The sequence below is a fragment of the Macrotis lagotis genome, chromosome 8 (genome assembly GCF_037893015.1).
Source record: "Macrotis lagotis isolate mMagLag1 chromosome 8, bilby.v1.9.chrom.fasta, whole genome shotgun sequence".
Taxonomy (NCBI): Eukaryota; Metazoa; Chordata; class Mammalia; order Peramelemorphia; family Peramelidae; genus Macrotis; species Macrotis lagotis.
The window spans coordinates 13,576,431-13,600,210 of NC_133665.1; the positions used below are offsets into that span (position 1 = coordinate 13,576,431).

Below are 23,780 nucleotides of genomic sequence, written 5' to 3' on the forward strand. Positions count from 1 at the left end.
AAAGTTATAGGGGTTCTAGCAAATGTGAAAGAATTCTCTTATAAGATCAATTCTAACCCAGAAGAATTTAGGGACAAAAGAAATTTATTTACATATTAGTGTGGATATCAAAGTAACCAGGAAATTAAGCAGTAACTCAGGCTACATTTCTTAGGAAAGTCATTTGAGTTTCCTAAGAAAGTAGCAAAGCCAAAAGAGAAATTAAGGACTATTGCCCTGGGGCATTGCAATCCAGTTTTTGACAGTAGCCAACCGGGAATAAGACCAGGGTTATGGAGGGTATATGCTTGGAAAGACTTAAATGGGATAGTGCTAAAAAGGAATTAAGGAATTAGTGACCTAGATTGCCTTGTCACCTAGACTATACATGTCCTGAGGGATCAATTTAGTGTCTTCAAGTGGTTATCTGTAAATTAGACAATGGAATGGGAATAGGTACAGTAACTCAAAGACTTAATCCTTTCCTGCCAGGGCTGGGATTTCTCCAATTCTTGCCAGGGAGCAAAGTACTTCATAGAAGTTTCTTGACCTCATTTTTAAGGTCAAACACTACCCTGATCTAATTTAACTTTTATCATCTGAACTTGTATAACTAAAATAATTAACTGTTAGATTAGGCCAAATATTGTCTTTTTACTCAAACCTTTTTCACATTAAAGCCCAGGAAAAAAGAACTGCATGGTATATATTGGTTGGCATGAGAAAGTTATCTTGATTTCCCTTGACTACTCATTTTGAAACCATTAAAGAAGTGCATCTAATTTTGTAGACACTTGATATTTTAGAAGACATATACACAACCCCCCCCAAGTTCTGTCATTTGATCAAATAACTGAAGAAATGATAATCACTTTTCCAGAAGGTTAACTTGTGTGTGTGTTAACAGTCTTTATTAGATAATTTTTATAAATGTAATAAGAGAAAAAAGTTATGAACAATGGGAATAAACTTTATTTTTTGGCTTAGAATACTAGCTAGTTCCATTTATTTGCTCATGGAAACAATGACATCTTCATTTTAATGTTATCTTTTATGTACAATTTGCTCTCTATAGATCAAACTATAGCAGGGAATCTTTTCTTTTTTTTTTTTACTGTTTTTTGAATTTTATAATTTTTCCCCAAATCTTGCTTCCCTCCCTTCCAATCTTCACAGAACTCAGTCTGATAGTCTTTACATTGTTTCCATGCTATACTTTGATCAAAATTGAATGTGTTGAGAGAGAAATCATATCCTTAAAGAAAAAAATAAAATAAAAGAGATAGCAAAATTACATAATAAGATATCTTTTTTTAAAAAAAATTAGAGGTAATAGTTTTTGTTCAAACTCTACAATTTCCTCTTTGGATAAAGATGATATTCTCCATCGCAGGTACCCCCAAATTGTCCCTGATTGTTGCACTGATAAAATGAGCAAGTCCATCAAGATTGATCATCAGCCCCATGTTACTGTTAGGGTGTAACAATGTTCTTCTGGTTCTGCTCATCGAGCTCAACATCAGTTCGTGCAGATCCTTCCAGGCCTCTCCGAATTCCCTCCCTCCTGGAGAACAATAATGCTCCATGACGTATATACCACAATTTGTTCAGCCATTCCCTAATTGTCATTCACTCAATTTCCAATTCTTTGCCACCACAGAGCTGCTATGAATATTTTTGTACAAGTGATGTTTTTACCCTTTTTCATGATCTCTTCAGGGTATAGACCCAGTAATGGTATTGCTGGATCAAAGGGTATTGCAGGCTTTTATTGCCCTGTGGGCAAAATTCCAAATTGCTCTCCAGAAAAGGTTGGATGAGTTCACAGCTCTTTCCCACATCCCTTCCAACATTGATCATTGTTCTTTCTGTTCATATTGGCCAGTCTGAGAGGTGTGAGGTGGTACCTCAGAGATGCTTTAATTTGCATTTCTCTAATCAGTAATGATTTAGAGTAATTTTTCATAGGACTATGGATCGCTTTGATTTCCTCATCTGTAAATTGCCTTTGCATATCCTTGACCATTTGTCAATTGGGGAATGGCTTTTTTTTTTTAATTTGACTCAGTTTTCTGTATATTTTAGAAATGAATCATTTGTCAGAAATACTAGTTGTAAAAATTGTTTCCCAATTTACTACATTTCTTTTGATCTTGGTTACATTTTGTTTTTGCAAAAGCCTTTTAATTTAATGTAATCAAAATTATCTAGTTTGTTTTTAATGATCTCCATCTCTTCCTTGGTCATAAACTGCTTCCCTTTCCATAGATCTGACAGATACACTATTCCTTGATCTCCTGGTTTGCTTATAATATTTTCTTTTATGTCTAAAACCTGTACCCATTTTGATCGTATCTTGGCAGGGTATGAGATGTTTGTCTAATACAAGTTTCTGCCATACTATCTTCCAATTTTCCCAACAGTTTTTATCAAAGAGAGAGTTCATACCCTAGAAGCTGGACTCTTTGGGTTTATCAAACATTACTATAATCATTTCTTCTATCTCTTTTGCACCTAGCCTAGTCCACTGATCCACCACTCTATTTCTTAGCCAATACCAGACAGTTTTGATGACTGATATAGAGCAAGGATTCTTTATATGTCAAGGACTCCTCTGGCAGTCAAGTGAAGCCTATGGACCTCTTCTCAGAATAATATTTTTTTTAAAAAACCAATTATATAGAAATACTGTTATCAAAATCTATTTTTGAAAAAGTTTGGACTCCAGATTAAAAACTCCTGAATTAGAGGAACTGAAAAATATCCTGTAAAATAAATGGCCCAAACCTTCTTGCTTTTACTCATTAGTACATCCTGAGTTAAAGCCATGCTTGATTTGCATTGAAACTAGCAAAATTTATAGTTACTCTAACAAAGAAAACAGGAAGTTCCTTCTTGGATCCTGCAAAGAGGATTATCTTTGAGTTATCATATTGCCTTACCTATGACTGCATCAGATCATAAAATGGGGGTGAATGTACCAGTTTTCTTGATAGAGATATGTCTATGTTTGGCAGGACAATCCACAATATGGAATGTAATAATTTCTGTTGATATGAAATATGTAGCTATATTTGTCAGGGCTCCTTTTTCTTTTTTCTGGCTATCCACCAAACCAGTTGTGGTCATGTTCTAATAATTTCATTGAGATTGTGGTAAGGAGAGAATGTTTTAAAGCACTTGTGGAAAGAATTGGGAAAGATAATTTTTCAATCTTGAGAGAATGATTGACACATATAGTATGTTTGGGTGTTTTTTTTTTTGGAGGAGGGGATACATCTTTTAGTAAGTAATTTCCTAATAAAATTATTTGGAATTCATCTTATTTCTATTCAAATGCATATATATGTGCATCTGTATATACATATTTACATATATGTATATATACACGTATATGAACTGATTGGTGAGGGGAAAGGGAACTCAGTATTCAAACACACACAAAATAGCCCATCCATATGTGATATGTACTTCAAGTACTATTGCCTCTTGAAATTCTGTTTACAGTGGGCCAACCCAGTTCTGTCTTTTTCTGGTTTCCTAGGAACCTAAAAATGCTTTTTTCCACAGCAGTGTAACTTTTATTTTGGGATCTTTTTCTTATCCTCTTCATCTTAAATAATTAATTACTCAATTCATTATGTTGTAGCATATTTTTTTTATCCCTAATTATAATTGATGGAAAGTAGTTGAAAGGTCGCAAGATATGGAATCCTTACATTTTTTCAACCAAAAGATATTTAGTGATTATTAGTTCTCTTTCCCTGAAAAGTGTTTTATTTCGCATGTAACAGATTAACATTATGTTATCCTTATAAAGTGGATAAATTATTGCAATTTTTGAAAAAATAATTTTAAATTTATAAAATTAGTGAAATGGAGATAATAGAAATTCAGTAAATTTACTAAGTGTAACTGATTTGGGTTCTTTCTTTTCTCTCCAGCCCACATTATCCAGTACTTCACTTATTAATCTAGAACTAGAATGTCTTTTACAGCAACAATAGTCTTCTTTACAACAGATAGAGATTTGAACTTCTCACATCTTTTAAAGCCATGTAGAAATAGATTCAACTTGTGGTTTAATGTAAAGCAGGCAGTCATTGCCATGGATGCTATAAGTTTAATCCAAGACAGTTATTGGTAGCACACAAATTCTCTCTACCATATGCTTCGCTTTTTTTCCTCCCTCTTTTCTCATTTGTGTCTGGTTAGATCTGTTGATTAAAGCATCGCAAATGAATCCAAAGTCATGTTTCAGTCCCATGTGGGACAGTAAAGTTTTTCTTGTTCCATGGCCACATACCAGGTTTCTAACTCTGACCATCTGTATTACAGATGTGTGTTGTTGATCACCAGAGAGACCTTGCTATATGAATAAGTAAATAAAAATACATTCTTAAACAAAAATATGAAATATTGCTCCTTCAGATGATGTAGATTTTAACTCATCCATGTCTACCTCTCCTATGTGACTCTTGATCATATACTTCCACAAGTTCTCTACCTTTTAAAAGATATTTAAAGCAAATGATTTCCAGGTCTTCAGATGGAGCCATAATCCTCTCCTGAGTTCCTGTCCCACATTCCCAATTGCCTATTGACACCTATACTTCAATGTCTCATGTCTCACTGGGGCAACATGTCTGAAATTGAATGTTGTCAACTCAGATTGTGAATTATCCTTCACTTGTTAATCTCACTTTCCTTTCCAGTCATTTGCCAAATGTTGTTGATTCTAGTTCTACTTCTCTTGCTTCTATTCCCTTTTTTCTATTCTCATTGCTTTCATCTTAATTCAGGCCTTTATCACTTTTTACCTTGACTTTTATATAGCCTCCTAATAGTTCATTCTTCTAGTCTCTCCTAGTACTATACCTCATCGTCCACACAATTGTGCCAGACTGACATGTTTTCCAAGTTCAGATAATACAGTTAAGTGGACAAGAGATGGTGGGTTGGGAAACATCTCTTAAGGTGGAAAACTAGAATATGAATAAGTTTCAAGAAGCTTGAAATTCAGTATGTCATTTGAATTTGATGCAGAGATGATAGGAAACTAATGGAGAAATGATATTAGGTGAGAAGGAATGGAGAGAGTTTGAAAACAATCATATTCTAAAAAAAATATTTTAACCATTCTTTCCCAATTGATGGGCACCTTCTTAGTTTTCAGTTTAGGCAAGGTGTTTCTACAATAAAGGAGGATTTGTCCTGCCCTTGAAAAGTTCTGAGAACTAATTTTTGCCATCAGAAAGCCTCCTAGGGATGGGTGACTCTAGTAATTTAGTTGATTTTGGATCAGGGGGCAGAGTAGCCTGAGGAACCCCATATAAATTATAACCATAAGAAAGAGGCCTCTAGATTAATCTTTAGGGATAGGGAAAAAGCCAAGTTAGAGAATTTATGCTGTTTTATTTGCCTTATAATGAAATTTACTTATTCTCTTGAGTTTTAACTATTGGTCATATCAAAAGAATCTATTACACTAATAAGTTTCTGGTTTTGATATGACAGTGCAGTGTGAAAAATATAAGATATTATTGATGATGATGGTAATAAAATAATAGCAAAACTTCACTGAATACATGATCCATAAATAATGATTGATTTTTAAAATTGAATTTGGGATTTCATTGGCAAAGATGAGGAAACTCCCACCACAAATACAGATCAGCACTGAGAAGTTGTAACTTGCCAGTGTTACACAACTAGTTCATGTTGGAGTTGGTCTTCAAACTCAGGTCTCACTGACTCTTAACATCTATCCATTATGTCATGCTGCCTCTCATGTCAATATACTAAACAAATTTGACCATTCATAAAATTATAAAAATGTAGAAATCTGTTACAAGATGGTTTATTATAGTATGAATTTTGATATATCATAAATCAGCCCCATTGTGATTAACAAAGGTTAAATTGCAATCTCTTAAAATACATTTACCAAATTCAAGAAAAATCTTCTTGTAATGAATGAGTAACCAGACCACAGTTATTTGTCCCACCCTCATACCACTGTTATTGTTTCGAAATGGGCCTGCAAGGTCCTTACCTTGATGTAAAAAGTAACTTTCTACTTTAAACCAGGTATATGTGAAACTGATGGATTGTAATTTATTAACAGTAATGATGCATAGATATAATAAATAAAAGGCAACAGTAGGAGTTGAATGGGAGTTATGAGGAATTATAGATGTTCATATCTCACTTCCCTCCTTTGCTATTACTAATATTAATTGTAGAAATCATCTGGTAGAAATATTAAGTAATATGTGGTGTTACTTTTTTTTCAGAGATTTGTAGATCAATTAGTTAATCGACAGGTATTATTAAGTGCCTGCTGTGTGTTAGGTACTATACTAGGCACTAGACTAGGGCAGGAGTGGGGAACCTCTGTCCCTCAGATTGCATTGATCTGGATGTTGTCAAGGCAACTGAGGGCTGAAGGTGAGAACTCAAAATTCAATAAATCTAAGAGCTTTTTAGGGGTGAATTAATTAAATGTTTGACCAAATATAGCCTGTTAGTGTGATAGTATAAATATCCAAATGACCTTTGGAAGAAAAAAGGTTCCCCACTGTTGGTCTATGGAGTCAAAAGGCAAAAATAGTTGGTAAATGAAAGGCTGTCTTTGATTTATCCTCTTAGATATGCAAAGTCTTTTCTCTGGGAGAACTACCCTGCCCCTGGCCATTGACTTCAGAAAGACAATTGAGTCTGTGATCATCACAGCTTCAATTCTAATGAACTAGCAGAGTAGTCATTCACCAAAAGAGGACAGATACATAAATAAGGTCAGATTGGGAGAGAGGTTGAAAAAGTTTGATTCTGTATTAAAGAATGAGTTGCACTGCTCTTTCTTATTTAGACAAACTAGATTTTCTGGAGGAAGAAAGCTTGGAAGAAATCTTAACTTAAAATTAGGTGAAGGGGAAAACTTTTAAGTGACAGTATGAAAGAATGTGAATAGATGAGTCAAGTAGAAAGGATTAGGTTAGAGAACTGAGAATTTTGGAATGAAACTGAGGGGTAGAGAAATAGATCACTTAGCTTGGAAAATTAGGGTATGGATATTTTGGAAGAGCTTGAAATTCAATGTTTCATTTGAATTTGATTCATAGATGATAGGAAGCTAATTGAGAAGTGATTTAAGTGAAGGGAAATGGAGAGAGTTTGAAGCATTGGATAAAAGGGGCATTTTTTTTTGTCTTCCCATAGCTCATGAACATGTGTTTTCCATTTGAATAGATAACTTGTCTTGGGCATAAAATATGAACAATTGGTTACATAGCATCAATTCAAAAGATTTTCTGTAGTTTTCCAGAAAACTAGACCACTTTCAAATGTTTAAGTTTAAGGCAATGATTTATTTATTTGATCAGAAATAAACAATATTTTTTAAGTTTCTTTGAGCAAACTGGGTATGAAGAAAAAGGGCAAACAAAGCAGTCTTCGAAACAATGAAAACTTTAAAATATTCTTAAGCTTTTAAATGAATACATTAAATATGATAATTTGCTGACATAGAACAATTGATAAAATTCAGGTTGCCTAATTAAAATCAGAAATGTGTTTTTGACATCATTTAAAAAAATAGGACCTGGTTGTATAATTTTGTTTTGCGCATATGTGTGAACAGTATTGCCTAAATTGTTACTATTAAATATTGCCATTACATTGGGAACAATTACTTACCTGTGTTATTGTAAGTATTTATAAAATTCACACTGGTTACATCAGAAATATTTCGGTAGATTCTTCATCAAATAAAATGAATTTTATTCTCTTTAAGAAATAGAGATGGTAATCATGGAGCGAAGCAAACTAACCGAATTAGCCATTTCTGTAGTGACAGAACAGAATACAACGGATGAAGAGAAGAGTGCTGCTGCCTCTGGGAGTGAGAACACACAGTGGAACAGGTAGGTTCTCCCACAGGAGGATCGTGTTTCCACATTTTATTTCCTTGTCTTAGTATTTCAAGGCAAACTACTCTTATACTTTATCATTAGATAGTAGAATGATTATGTTTTGGGGCATGATACTTAGAAGAGACCAGTGTAATGACTACCAACTACACTGTTGTGCTTTTTTACTTCTTAGGGAAATTGACTGGAAAATGAAATGTTTGCTTCCCCTGATGCACTTAGATTTTGGAGCGAATCCTAAAGAGTATGTATCACCCTGAGAATTAGTCAGCTCTTGGCACTGTCATAAATTTTGAAAAATACTATATTTAGTCTGTATATGAAGGAATATTTAGTCATTCATCCTTTTGTATGTGCATCACTATCTTTCTTGTTTTCTGTTTTACATACTTGGCCTAATTAACTTTTCCACCATAATTTACTAGTACTGATTAAAACTAGAGGTTATCTTATGGTGGGAGTGGATAGTGATGGTCAGATGAACCTGAATTTTCCTGATTCACCCAAAAAATTTGAAATTTTCAGGGTACAAAATAGGGCTTCTCTCACAGTAGTATCATATGATGTAGAAAAAGGTATAAGATTGACTCCATTTAAGTGTTTAGTTAGTAAAATAACCAAAGGATCTCATTACATTTGATTTCATTGTTATAGTGGATCCAGAAGACAGTTAAAAAATTAATGCATTTATGTTTATGATGGGTCTCCATTGTCTTACGTACGTACTCTGGGAAAGTATTATTTCTTGAAAAAAAAATATACCTGACCTGCCTATGGATTTGAATTAATAAGTATTTGGGAGACACTGACTTTCCTTCTTTTCCTTTTCCTCAACCTTATTTTTTATATCTTTGTTCTGCAAAAGTCAAAAGTTATTTATCAGAATGGATTAATTTTTATGAGTTGAATGAGGGATTTATTTCTAGACTGAGTTAACTAAAAAGCATATATTTGAACAAAATACAGCTCTTTATTGCTATAACCTGTGAATACTTTTTATAATTTTGTTTGGTATTTTTGAGCAGTCTAGTAGATACTGCATATACATATATATGCAGACATACATTTATTTTCATATATAATTTTAAAACTAATGAAGTGAGTGCCTTTTTTAGAATTCTGATGGAGCTAAGATGATGTTATTATTGGTGAGTTTCTTAGAATTTTATGTGATTGTCATATGTAATAATTGGCATCTTACCACTTAACTGACTTGACAGTGGGAAATAGTACAAGATTTATAAAACCTTGTCTTACAAAAGATGAGTCTTACAAAAAGATAAGTGTGAATGATGGAGCCTGAGACCTAAATGTCTACCTCCCAGTTTAGTATACTTGAGAAATAATGACCTAGAGAATTACCTTCTTTTTTCCAACAGGTAAAGAGGAACTTTTTCTTAATGAAGGAAACTGTTTCCAGTATCCATGATAGAATCCTCTCTCTCATCTCTAAACCAGCCCCTCTTTACAGAAGTACTTCTTGTGAGAAAATGTAGCCACCATTAAAAATAGAATGTTCTTACTATCTTGAGTTGAAATTAATAATGTATTTTCTTTTGGAAGCAATGTTATAAATGAAGTACCTAGGCAGAAAAGACATATGAAAGGAACATAAAAGGAAATAGATTATTGTTAAATGTATTTTTTAAATGTAAATAGTTCTGAATTTTTTTGTTTCCCTTCTTATTTGGTTTGTGTTTAATGAGATTGCTAAATTCATAATTTAAATTTCCTAAAAATAATTTTTAATATTATAAATAGTATCTCTTACACTTAGATCCTAGTCTGAGGCCTCATTCGGTTATGTAGGTAAAGGTGACCTCTGAAAGGCTATTCTAGTAGAGTGAAAGCTTTAGAAGATTCTGATAAGTTTAAAAGATTATAGCAGTTGACAGAGTGCTTTTTTGTTGTCTAAGACATATCTGTCAAACTTAGTTTAAGAAGAGGCTTATCATCAGAACTTGAGACTTCAATTGATTTTTCCTTAGGAACTCATGAAGAGCATCTACTGTGTCTTAGAAGGTGTATAGTATTCATTAGTGAGAATAAAACATGCCCTGATGAAATTTTGAATCTTTGACTTATGTATTTATATGTAAATATTGGTTCAGTGTAGTTGAAGTAGTACATTTAAGAGCTTTACTTCAATTACATTATAAATTAATCCTTTCAAGGCTGATTTGAGAACATAACCACCAAGTGATATTACATTTTCTCAAAAAAAAGTAAAGCACCAAACAATCAATTAGCACACTTTTGCTAAAAAGCCCACTTTAGTCTGGGGTTACTTTTATTAACTTAAAAACTAATAAGTTAGTTAACTGATACATTTTTAAAGGACAGTCATATACATACATACATACATATATGTATATATATATAAAACACTAAAAATTAGAAACTGAATAGTAAGAGGATATTTTTCATCTGTAATGTTAGTGTTGGTTCTGTTATATCTGGGAATTAGTCTTACATTCAAGAAATCAATCAACAAACATGAATTAAGTACCCAATATGTATTGGGCCCTGAGCCTAAATTTTGGAAATGCAATAATTCCTGCTTTCAAGGAGCTAACATTCTATTGGAGAAAAAAATGTATATAAATAAGTATATTCAGAACACTTTAAAAAAGGAACTTTGAGAGGGAGAGCAGGCAAGATCAGGAAAAACTTCTAGACTCTGGTGCTTGAATTAAATCTTGAAGGAAACAAGGAATTCAAAGAAGTAGAGAAGGAGTACATTTTGAGGATGGAGGCAATCTATACCAAGGCATGGAGCTGGGGAGATGGAGTATGAGTAAAGTAGAGTATATGCATGAGTAAATATTGAGAAAGCCAATTTAGTTAGACCATAGGAGTGTGGAAAAGGGAATGTTGTAATTAATAAGGATGGGAAAAGATAGATGGAAGCCAGAAAATAGAGAGTTCTAAATGCCAAGAGTCTTTATTTTATCCTGGAAGCAGTAGAGACCCACTGGAGTTTTGGTTTTATCTCTTAGAAAATGCCACAACTTGTTCTCTGTTGGTATAGCATTTGAGAAAGCTTGAGGTCACTTCTATACTCCAAAGAGGCATTGGATTGAGACTTTTATGGAATCAGCTGATAATAATCATCAAATGCTAACCTTTATAATAATTCTCTCATAGGCCTTTCCTTGATATGGTATATAATGCATTGGACAGTCCTGAAGATGATTATCACGCTCTTTTTGTGCTTTGTCTTCTATATGCCATGTCTCATAACAAAGGTAAGATTTTTAGATTATCCTAATGATAACTATGAGTGCTTTCAAATATTGTATCTCTCCATTTTTAAAAGAAATAAAAGATACTTTTATTAAATATTTCTTTCATAATTAACATTATTATAATTTCTAGAATTCTACTTCACGATAGATGTAATGTAAAGCTTGTTTTTTCATACACCATGCCAGAAAAAAATCAACATTGAAATTAAATTTAAAATATGGTTTTTTTGGAGGTATTCTAGACATATATTAGAAGCAAGATTTGAACCCTAGACTTCTTGACTTCATGGCCAATACACCATGCTGCCTTTTAACTGGGTTCATGTAGTATTTTGGTATTTTCCTAGCATTTGACTATAAAATAAAACTTATAGTAGTTTTAATGTGTTTTTCCTAGTAGTTATGCCCAATCAGTTGATTTTATAATTTTGGTCTTTTATATATATATATATATATCCATATATATTTAATTTATATTTCTGATGTGTATAAAAAATATGCATATAGGATTGAAATTGAGATTTCTTTCTTTCAGAAGATCAGTATTACTTCTATTCTGATCAAGTAGCCACTATCGAAGTCTATAGTCTTCTATAATTAGAAGGGTTCCTATTTAAATATGATTACATTCTTTCATTCACTTGGCATAGGAGTTAGAGAGAGAGAATCTTAAAGCCAGAAAGACATGACTAAGACAAGTCACTTAGTCTCCTGGAGTTCCAGGCAGCTTTCTATACTTAAGTTGCAAACTAGATACAAAGCTGCCTTGCTAGAGGGATTTTCCTGTTCATACTACACAGATCTAATAATTCCTGTCTCTCATCCTATTCATCGATGATACCTGGGAACAAATGGTCTTTGTTCATTTGAAAATTCCCTTTGTAGTTTATAACATAGAAATACTTTAAACAACTGCATTGTAAGAAGAAGAGATATCAAGGTTCAATGGAATATATATTGCATTTTCAGATGACACAAAACTGAGAATGACTAGCACATTGGATTTTTATATCTACTGATTTCAGCATTTTTCAGTATTTAATATTTCTTTTTTTATTTTGCTGTACTACTTCTTGGATTTCATCCAACACTTTGATATACTTATTCTTTTTTTGGGGGGGGATATAGCTATTTGTGCAAATAATGTGTTTCTCTCTAAATTTCTTCAGTAGATAGAAAAAATCTTGACAAGCTAGAATGTTGAACTGACACTGAGATAACATTTAATAGTGACAAATTTAGAATCTTACAGTTTTGAGTTTAAAAATAATTTCACTATTACAATATGGAAGAGGCATGACTTACAACAGGGTTTTAGTGTACTGGGTAAGTTCAGTATAAAGCTAATGGTATGATTTAGCAGATCCAACCTAGAAGCATTTCCAGATACAAAATGGAATAAAAGGAAGATTGTTTATGAACTCCTGAATTTTCCATACTCCTTGTTACTTAAAAATTATATAGTAAACTCATGTATGTTACTTTCAAAAGTGTCCCACGTGTTCATACTTCCTTCTGTTGTCTTCTGTTCTGTTCAAATGACCATGCTACCTCCTCATGATGACTGCTAACCATTTATTTAACAAGACCTTCTAGAATTTTTCAAGGAATCAAAGTCACGATTGCTCTTTACAGTTCTTCCAGTCTCCACATCTCTTTATTTGCCCTTCTCCAAGTTTGTGGTATCTCTTTGTCATCCACAGTTTTTCAGACATCACTAGTATGTCTGAATGACACTAGTATGTCAGGAATGACATCTCTTAATCTTTTCTATACCCTTGAATATAAGTTTTTACTATATATCAGCTTTTCTTAGCCTTTTTAAAAATTTTCAATCAATCACATTGTCCTTCACATAGAAAACAGAAACAAAATAATATTTGTGATAATTCAATTTGTAATAGTAACAAAATAAGATTCTCTTAGTTACCCAAGTCATCTATCCTGAATAGAGATACCAATATTTTAATCGCTGAGATTGATCATCCCTCATTATTGGAAAAGTATTGTATTGGGATCCAAGTAAGAGAGAAAATTTGGGCAAGATATCCTCTACCCTCAAGAAATTTAGAGAGAAACACATTATTTGTACTAATAGCTAGATCAAAAAAAAGAATAAGTATATGAAAGTGTTGGATGAAATCCAAGAAGTAGGATAGCAAAATAAAAAAAGAAATATTAAATACTGAAAAATTCTGAAATCAGTAGACTCAAGTTGCAAGTCACTTCACTGTCAACTTCAACTTCCTCATCTATGAACTGGAGGTAATGATGAGAATTATATTTTACACATTAGAATTGTTGTGAGGAAAACACTTTAAATTTAAAGTGCTATATAAATAGCATTCCCAGCTTGAGGGACTAGGGAAGATTTCTTTGAAGAAATGACATTTGAGTTGCTCTTGTAGGATGGGTAGGAAGTTAGAGATTTCCACATTTAGGAAGAGTAAAGACACAGGTGAAAAAGTAACAGGATACCTCTGAAGGGAAGTGACTATTCCAGTTTAATTAGAATATAGTGAATATGGAAGAGAGTAATAAAAATTGGAATAAGAATAACACTAGATTATAATGGGCCATGAATGTCAGGGTAAAGAGTGGATTTTATTTGGTGGGTAGTGAGGAAATTTTTAGATTTATTTTGCTCTGTTCCAGAGAATAGAACTAAAAATAGTAAGTAGAAGCCAGAGAAGGGAAGATTTTTTGCTTCATAAAAGAAAAAAAAACTATCTTATAATTAGAGCTGCTCAAAAGTAGAGTGCACTGTCTTATGTTTTCCATCTCTGGTGGTCATTAAATGGCAGCTAGATATTGTAGGAAAGGATACCCATTCTTGTAATGTTAGGTCTATCTGATCTCTCAGGTTCCTTCAAAGTTGTAAGATTTAGTAATTTGGGGAAAATCTAATGAAGGATTTAGGGCAAAGGAATGACATCTTAATCTGATCTGTGTGTAAAGATTGCTATTCAGCCTTGTGGAATATGGATTTGGCTTGGGGAAGGGCAAGAGAACTGGAGACAGGAAGACCTGTTAGTTGTTGTAGTAGTAGAGGCAAGTAGTAATGAGCCCCTGTACCAACAAAAAAAGAGATCTATTCAAAAGCTCCAATGGAGATAGAATTGATAAGATCTAGTGATTGATTATATATGAAAATAATTAACACTGAAGTTTTAAATGTGATAGACCAGCATCTGCTGAATGACTTCATTGCAATATTTCTTATATGAGTATAGGGTCATATGTTAGTAGTCATTCTTTTCTGTGACCAAAATTTTAACTTTAAAAAATAAAGCTGAATATTGTGGATGGTAAGTCCCATCAAAGTGACCGTCAGTTAAAAACTTTTTTGCAACAAAAAGAAACATTTGCCAGTGCAGAGGTCAAAAATAATCATATTGTTTCCTTCTTTACTTTCCTACTAATAATTTACTTGAAACACTGTTTTCTTTGAGGAAAGTTTTGTGTTAATATTACTGAAATAGAATTTTGCACAAAAGAACAGGTCATCTTACCCATAGAATCTGTTGTTCACTTTTTTTTTATTTATTTATTTCTCAGAGTTTTGGTTAGGTATTTTTTTTTTCTTTGACGCAGCAGAAAGTCATTTCTACTTAATCTCCTGGATTTTTATTCTAGATTCTTAACACCATCACAGCTCTCCTAATGAGGTGGTTTCTCATTCAGTTGGAGTTTTTCATCCTGAGATAATTTAAACATAAAAGCAATGATAAAAAAAAACTTGGGACTTCCAGTAAATAACAATAGATTAAAGGCTACATCAAAATGAACATACAACAGTGGAAAGGATTGAATGGAATAAAAGAGCTTTGCCAATTATGATTCACTAGGGTGACATAATGAATTCTGGTTCATGACCATAATAGAAAATTTGTTCTTTCATTCCTTTTTTGAGTCTCCTAAAAGCAGTGGCTGATGGAAAAAACCTTCTCTATATAAACCATCCTAGTAGTTTTTACATTTCTATCTTAAGGCAGCCTCCTATTCAACTCCCTTTCCTCTCCCTCATCCCCTGACCACACACACACACACACACTCTCTCTCTCTCTCTCTCTCTCTCTCTCTCTCTCTTTGTGGGAAATACTACCTAAGAGAAGAGAAATCTTTTTTCATGGAGCGATATTACTGGGAAAGGTTGGGACAATTAAAAAAAAAGTAGATAGACATCAGAATGAAATTGAACTTTGGTTTTTCAGAGATTTAGAAAACCATTTTTTCAGGTACAAATTGTTCAGAATGAGAAGAAAGCTTAGTGTAATCCAAACATATCTCATATAGGAATTTCTTTTACAGTATTCCTGCTAGTTGATTATCTAAACTTTGTTTAAATACTTCCAAAATTGGGAATTATATTATTATTACACATAATAATAGCTTCCACTTATATAGTACTTTAAAGTTTTTAGAGCCTTACTTATTTTATCTAATTTCATCATCACAGCAGTCTTGTGAGGTAGATATTGTTATTCTCTTAATTTTCCAAATGAAGAAGCAAGCTTGGAAAAGTTCAGTAACTTGCCCAAGATAACATGTATGTACGTGCATAATGTCATGCTACTTTCTCTCACTACTGCCTAGGGCAATCCCTTCTAGTTTTGATTAAGTATAGCTAAAAGTCCAACATGGATTAGATTCTGAAGCAGGCTTTTTTAAAATAACTATAAAAGTCAGCTTAATTGAAGATGTGATCTTGAGTGTTACTTGTTCAGTCTTTCTCCCACATTTATTCTACTCTGGCAAGAAAAATGACTTTTTTTGAGGAATGAAGGGAGATTTTTGTTGACTCTTCTGTCCAGGAGTCTATTTCAATCCATTTTCAGAAAATGGATTGTTCCCCCAAGAGTAAGGGCTACAGTAGTTCTACTTCCAGTCACTGTTGTGGGAGGGAATCCAAGAATAAAAAAAGTCTGCTTAATTATCACTAACTGAGATTAACTGATTAGGAAGTCTCCCACAGAGTAATAATACTATCTCCAGTTCATTAAATTAGTCTCTTTTCACTCATGGTGTTGGTGGTTATAGATAGGGATGAGGCAAAACATATGCTGACTTCCTTTTCAAGTCAGCATCTGACAGATGGCAGAGGAAAAGACCTGCCATGCCACATGTTTTGAATATTACAGCAGTTTCCTCCCTTCTTCCTAGCTTTTGTTAACACTGCCCCCTCTCATTTGCTTGCCTACTCATTCCCCCTCCCCCACCCTTTCCCCCTGCCCTAGTCATAGGAAGTATATAAAGTACAAGATTATTTCTCCAAAATTTGTCATCAAACAGCTTTTAAGTGCTTTTTTGTGTATTTGGCACTGATACCTGTTTCAAAAGATAAAAATACTTCCCTGCAAAGAAGCTAAATTCTCTTGCAACTGACCTGTTTTTCTGAAAATCACTAGTCTTCACTTTGGAGGATATACAAGAATTAAGATTTTGTTCCTCACCATCTGGAGCTAGAGACACACAGTAGCCTCAGAACAAATGATAATTGTGATAAACATTAGATAAATTATGGTTTTTTACCTAGAAGACAGACTTATGTATTGGAAAGTTTCAACTGTCTTATCATAAAATCAATGTTGTAGTTACTGGAAATAATGAAATTTTAGACATTTTAAAAAATCACTTTGATTTCTGAATGTATACAAAAACTCAAGGGAGTGAGAAGCTTTGATTTGGGGACATTATCTTTCTTTTCTTCTGAGTTTGTCTTAGATTTTTTTAATCTATCTAAAAACTTTTCCAGTTACTATTTCTAAAATGCATTTTAAACTTTTTTTGCAAGTATTTGACATTTAGCACCAAATAAAATGTCTTCCTTATCATTTAAATGTTATTAGTATTATAGCCTTTTGGTGTTTTGAGAACTGTGGCTCTCATTCAGCAATTGCCATATATCTGTGAACAAATTTCATTGAAATTTCTGAAAATTACTTAAGATGCTATATGAAGATTTTGTCAACTAATATTATTTCAGGACCCTAGACTGAACTATAATTCAACTTTTGAATATAGCTATGAAATTTGATGAATATCTGTAAATTCTTTTAAAAGGGTTTGAAGCAATTGCTTTCTGTCAGGGAGAGGGAGGAGGGAAGGAGAAAAATGTGTAACTCGAAACCTGGTCAAAAAATAATTGTTGGGGGCGGCTAGATGGCGCAGTGAATAGAGCACCAGCCTTGGAGTCAGGAGTACTTGGGTTCAAATCCGACCTCAGACACTTAATAATGACCTAGCTGTGTGGCCTTGGGCAAGCCACTTAAGCTCATTGCCTTGAAAAATCTAAAAAAAAAATAATAATAATTTTTGAAAACTACTGTTGCATATAGTTATATAGTTGGAAAAATAATGAATAAAAAAAATTTTAAAGGGTATGTAACAGAAAGACAAACATAAAATGCCAAGCAGTTAGTTATAGTAGGTTACAGCATTTGAATTAATATTTCTGTTTTCCTTTTCTCTCCCTATTCTTTTATTTTTAGATTTTGTCTGTCTTTGAGGTTGGGTATATTCCATTAAAAAAGTAAAATATCAGTTTCAGGAAGATCAGAAAAGCTACTTAAAGTGTTCTTTTCTTGTGATAAGAAACTTCTCCATATTAGGATGGGAGAAGGAAAAAGAAATATTGAACATGTACAAGTAAATGGAGAAATTTACCTAAATTTATGTTTTCAGTTTATGACCTGCCACTGAATTCTAGAGCATACCAACTACCTATGCTCTGTGTGACCTCTTTTTTAATGTCATATGTTTGATTAAAGAATCATAAAGTTGTATGGTGAGTTTAGGAACAAGGTACTCTTTTCTTTTTCAAAAATTACTATTTCAAAGTGAAAAAAGAAAGAGTATAATGTTGAAATCTTTAGATAACCAAATAAAAATCACAATCAAAATTATTTTTTAGATTTTTTACAAACTATACAGCATCAGTATTTTTCCATTATAGTATGTAATCACATAGTTCACATAAAAAAGATGTATTCTAAACAAGATTAATTTTCATTGGAATAGTTCTTGAAGAATAGATTTTTATTGTTGTACTTGATAGGAGTTAAGTGTATTTGGAGGTATGTGTCAAAAAATGTCATCTCTTTAGAATTATTATAACACTTAAGTTCATTGTTGGAAGAAATTCAATAAAATAAGATAAATTCTTATGGTTTATTGCGTTAGTATGTTTTGCATTTACTTACAATCCAGACCATGAGATGTTTGATGCAATTTTCAACTCTTGTCAGGTTTCTTTTTTTTTTTTTTTAGGTTTTTGCAAGGTAAATAGGGTTAAGTGGCTTGCCCAAGGCCACACAGCTAGGTCATTATTAAGTGTCTGAGCCTGGATTTGAACCCAGTTACTCCTGACTCCAGGGCCGGTGCTTTATCCACTGTGCCACCTAGCTGCCCACTTGTCAGGTTTCTTAAGAAACATCACCTAGGGCAGAGCCAAGATGGCGACAAGAAGGGATCCAGTCTTAGGTGCTCTCTGATAAAACATGAAACTAAGGACTCTAACTAAACTTTCCAGAAACAGAACCCATAGAGGGACCCAATGAGGCAGTTCTCCTACTCAAGGTAACCTGGAAAAGAGCAGAAAGGCTCTGCTCCCTGGGGTTGGAGGGGCGGCCTGCCAGAGGGGTGGCCCGCCAGAGCAAAGGAACTTCAGCCTCCCGGAGGCAGCCCCAGGGCATTGGGAGCCGAGGCTCACAGCAGTGGGGGAGTCTCCTGAGCTGCACCCCGGGGAGTACCAGGCACAAAGTGGAACAGCTGAGGGACCTCTGCCAGAGCTAGCACATGGAGCCCAGCCCTCAGGGCACACAACAAGCAATGTGGTCTTTTGGCAGCCCAGATACAGGAACAGAAGCAGGCGGAGCCAGTAAGCAGGAGTCTCCAGGGCATGAGCCCATTGAGCTGAAGGAGAGACTGCAGAGCTCTGCCCCTGGAACAGGACTCTGGGGCTCTGAACACATTTAGATACTGATCACAGTCTAGGCCCCCCCCATAGAACAGCAGGGCCCCCCCCACCTCAGCCCCGTGGCAGAGGGGGGGCTCATATGGTCATTCACAGACCAGGAGGAAGGACAGAGCCTCACACACTGAGACCCTTGTGGGAGTGTCCCAAAAGCTCAGGAAGCACCCCAAAACCAGGGCCAGGCTGGGAAAATGAGCAAGCAAAGAAATAAGAGGAAGACCATTGAGAAATATTTTGCATATGAGCCAAAGAAGGATCAAAATACTTAGTCTGAAGATGAGGAAGCACAGACTCCTACATCTAGACTCCAAGAAAAACAGAAATTGGGCTCAGGCTATGACAGCTCAAAAAAGACTTTTGAAAATCAAATGAGGGAGTTGGAAGAAAAACTGGGAAAAGAAAGGAGAGAGATGCAGGAAAAACATGAAAATGAAGTCTGCAGCTTAGTCAAGGAAATCCAAAAAAATGCTGAAGAAAACAGCATGCTAAAAACCAGCTTAGGTCAAATGGATAAAACAGTTCAAAAAGTTATGGAGGAGAAGAATGCCTCAAAAAGCAAAATTGGCCAGATGGAAAAAGAGATAAGAAAACTCTCTGAGAACAAATCCTTCAGACAAAGAATAGAATTCAGGGAGATTGCTGAATTTACCAGAAATCAGGAATCAATACTTCAAAACCAAAAAAATGAAAAATTAGAAGAAAATGTGAAATATCTCATTGAAAAAACAACTGATATGGAAAACAGACTTAGGAAAGATAATTTAAAAATTATTGGAATACCTGAAAGTCATGATCAGGAAAAGAGCCTTGACATCATTTTCAAAGAATTGCTACAGGAAAATTGCCCTGATATTCTAGAAGCAGAGGGCAAAATGGAAATGGAGAGAATCCACCGATCCCCCAGAGAAAGAGATCCCAAAAAACCAACTCCTAGGAATATTATAGCCAAGTTCCAGAACTCCCAAGTCAAAGAGAAAATATTACAAGCAGCCAGAAGAACACAGATCAAATATTGTGGAGCTGCAGTCAGTATCACACAGAATTTAGCAGCAACTACATTGGAAGCTCGTAGGGCTTAGAATACAATATACCGGAAAGTAAAAGAGCTTAGAATGCAGCCAAGAATGAACTACCCAGCAAGGCTGAATGTCCTCTTCCTGGGGAAAAGATGGATTTTCAATGAACCAGGGGAATTTCATATGCTCCTTTTGGAATGGCCAGAGCTGAACAGAAGGTTTGATCTTCAGATACAGGACTCAGGTGAAGCATGGAGATTGGAGGAGAGGGGGAAATATGAGAGACTTAATGAGGATGAACTGCATGTATTCCTGCATAGAAAAATGACACTGATAATACTCATATGAACCTTCTCAGTTAATAGAGCAGGTAGAGAGAGCTTTTATAGTTGAAGCACAGGAGAAAGCTGAATTCGAAGATAAAATATGGTGTAAAAATGGAGTCAATAGAAAAAAAGGGAAATGGAATGGGAGAAAGAAAAAAGGAGAGGGGGGAATAGTCCAAGATATTTCACATAAGTTTTTTTTTTATTACAACGAGCTATTGCAATGATATGGAAGGGGGGAGGCAAGGGGGAATGAGGGAAACTTTGCTCTCATCAGAGGTGTCTAGGAGAGGAAACAGCATATATACTCAATGGGGTAGAGACATCTGGAGTAAGAAGGAAGGGGGGAGCAGGGGGAAGGGGTGGGGATGTGAATAAAGGAGGAGAGCATGGACCATGGGGGGAGTGTGGTCAGATATAACACATTTTCTTTTTTACTTCTTGCAAGAGGCTGGGATTGGATGGCCTGCCCAGGACCATAGGGCCAGGTGGATTCTGGGCCTAAGGGGTGGTATGGGGGCTCAGGGCTTCTTGGCCCCAGGACCAGGGATCTGTCTGCTGCGTCACTCAGCGACCCTACAGCAGAGTCAGAGTGAAAGGAGAGAGAAAATATAGTACATGGTAGTGGAAAAATAAGAAAGGAGGGAGTTGCGATCAGCAATGGCAATGTTGGAAAAATATGGAAGCAACTTTTGTGATGGACTTACCATAAAGAATGCAATCCACCCATTGACAGAGTTGTTGGTGTTGGAACAAAGACTGAAGCACATTTTTTATTATTATTATTTGGGGGAGGGTGCAGGGCAAATGGGGCTGGGTGGCCTGCCTGGGGCTGCATAGCAGGGTGATCTTTGGGTGTCTGAGGCCGGATTTGGACCCAGGTGCTCCTGGCTCAAGGGCCAATGCTCGCTCTGGCACCCAGCCACCCCTACTATGATTACTATTTTATTTTCTTTTGTGTCTTTTTTTTTCTTCTTTTTGGTTTTTGCAGGGCATTGGGGATCCGGTGGCTTGCATGTCACACGGCTGGGTGATTGTTGGGTCTACAGGGCTGGATATGGGCTCGGGTGCTTCTGGCTCCAGGGCTGGTGCTTCGTCCACTGAGCCACCTGGCCATGCCTACAATTATTACTATTTTTTTTTAATTTTTATTTTTTCTCTCTCCCTTTTACTTTATCGCCCAAGCAAGTCTATATTCATGGGGGGGAGGGGGATTTTGTTTACTCTTAAACAAGAATATTTTATTAATGTAAAAAAACATTTATACAAAATGAGAATTAAAAATAAAATAAAACAAACAAAAAAGAAACATCACCTAGTTCTCAGATGCTCCAAGCAATGACATTTCTCCCTTCTTTCCCTTTTGTTCTATCCTTCTTTCTACAATTTTAAGATTTAAATAGCTATTTACTTAAATATTTCATTGGCACAAAAACAGTAAGTGTTTAGTGTTGTTGGTTTTATAGTAAATATATACTTCCTCCCTGCCCTCTAAATTCCTATAAAAAGTTTGTTGAAGTTGTGTATTTCTAATAATGAAGATGTGAGACTTTATGAGATGGTGAAAAATTTCATTAGATACATCCTTTGATTGTTTCTATTGCTTTCTCTTTCTTAGGTAAACACATCTCCTGATTAAAAAAAAAAACTTTTTCCATGTTTTTTGGTGGTGTTGGTTTGTGTGTTTTAATTTTAGGAATTGATCCAGAAAAATTAGATAGAATTCAGCTTCCAGTGCGGACTGAAGTTGAGAAGACATCCTATAACCACTTACTTGCTGAAAGACTCATCAGGATAATGAACTATGCTGCTCAGCCTGGTAAGTGATCTCAAATGAAATTCTAGTAATTCCTAAAATTCATTTGTCAGCGTTATGGTTACATAACCTTTAACAGGAATAGGAATTTAAGGTCAAGTTTTTTTTTCTATTCCTTGCTTTTCTGTTGCTCACATACATAAGTGTGTAGGACAAATGTAACCATTTAAATTAATTTTGGAGATTTCTCAGGGTATGAAGAGAAAAAGCAGACCCCACTCAGCCTTAAAGACAGAGAATGAGGCAAAGAGACAAAAGACCCTAAGGATCATATCTCGTAACTTAATTCCCCCCACCCCCCACTGACCCATCCTCATTAGTGAGGTATATGGTCTTCCCAATCTAAACTAATCTAAAGAAAAAAGTATATAATTCAGAGACAGGATTACCCTGAGGAATGGATATAGGAACGCATGGACAGATATCCATATTTTAGCAGATAAGACAGGGTCAGTTGACTCTTTATATTTCAGTCATAATACCCCAGAAGTTGCTTGTCAGGGGAGGAGGGGCAGAAGAGATACAACGCAGTAGTTCAACTATTTCTATTCTATAATATCCTTCTGAAAAAATCTCAGGCCTTATCCCACTCAATCCCTCCTCTTTATTTTGATGAGATTTCTTCAGATTTCTGTAATATAAACTCACATTGTTGGTCCATCTGGTCTTCATCCTCATAAGTTATGTTGTTAAGAGGAATCTCTCCCTGTCCCTTTAGGATCAGTATTTTTTGTTTAATTGGAAGTGATTGTCACCATTTATTAAGACTATTCTGAACCACTTGTGTTATCAATTGAATTAAACAGGGCAGACCAATTGGCAGTAAGATAATTCCACTAAGTGCTATTAAGGCAAACAAAAGAATCTGCTTCCACCAACTCCAGGAGCACCAAGAATTACCAAAGGGAGAGTTCCAAATTTGCACAGAAACATGGACTAACTTTCTAATATAGATTCAGTTTCCCCACATACTTCTCCCTCCTCAGCTAATAAGTAGAACAGTACTAATCTGTGTTGTAAGACTGCCTCTCTGGTTTGGGTGGCTTGATGGGCCAAAAGATCTAGGGCCCTAGATGTTTGATTAGTAATAATTTCTACAACTGCCTGGAGACTAATTATTCTCTTCAGCTTAAACATGGGTCCTATATCCCCAGCTTCCATCCTGTGCCGAGGTAGTAGACCCTTAAGTCTAGATAACAATTCCCTGATCAACCCTGTATAGCAACTCTGACCAACTCTTTGGACAACTGGGTGTAGGCAGTAGTCCTACAAATCCAATAATGTCCCTCTAGTGCTAATTGGTCTTCCAGGAATGTAGTTTCCAACAAATGGATAATACTATTCCTCCTTACTTCCAAGGGGCCCTCTTAAATAGGTCATATAATCATCATGATAATAGGTACATTTCCAAAGTTGCTGTACCTCCTTCCACTGGCAAGTTTTTATACCAATGTCTTTAGAAAGGTCTTTGTGGCTCTAAAATTGATCA

General features: G+C 34.8%; 1 protein-coding gene across 8 annotated transcripts in view; it reads left to right on the plus strand.

The window, feature by feature from the left end:
• The window catches only part of CLEC16A (C-type lectin domain containing 16A), a 254,369-nt gene that overhangs the window by 59,828 nt on the left and 170,761 nt on the right, over positions 1 to 23,780 (plus strand). For 5 of the 8 annotated variants that reach the window (XM_074196407.1, XM_074196403.1, XM_074196409.1 and 2 more), the window contains exons 11-14: positions 7,775 to 7,904; positions 8,086 to 8,154; positions 11,058 to 11,158; positions 22,172 to 22,294. In XM_074196407.1, the coding sequence (XP_074052508.1) occupies positions 7,775 to 7,904; positions 8,086 to 8,154; positions 11,058 to 11,158; positions 22,172 to 22,294 (423 nt within the window). The remainder of the gene's footprint in view (positions 1 to 7,774; positions 7,905 to 8,085; positions 8,155 to 11,057; positions 11,159 to 22,171; positions 22,295 to 23,780) is intronic. The other 3 variants (XM_074196404.1, XM_074196405.1, XM_074196406.1) reach the window with 3 other exon arrangements.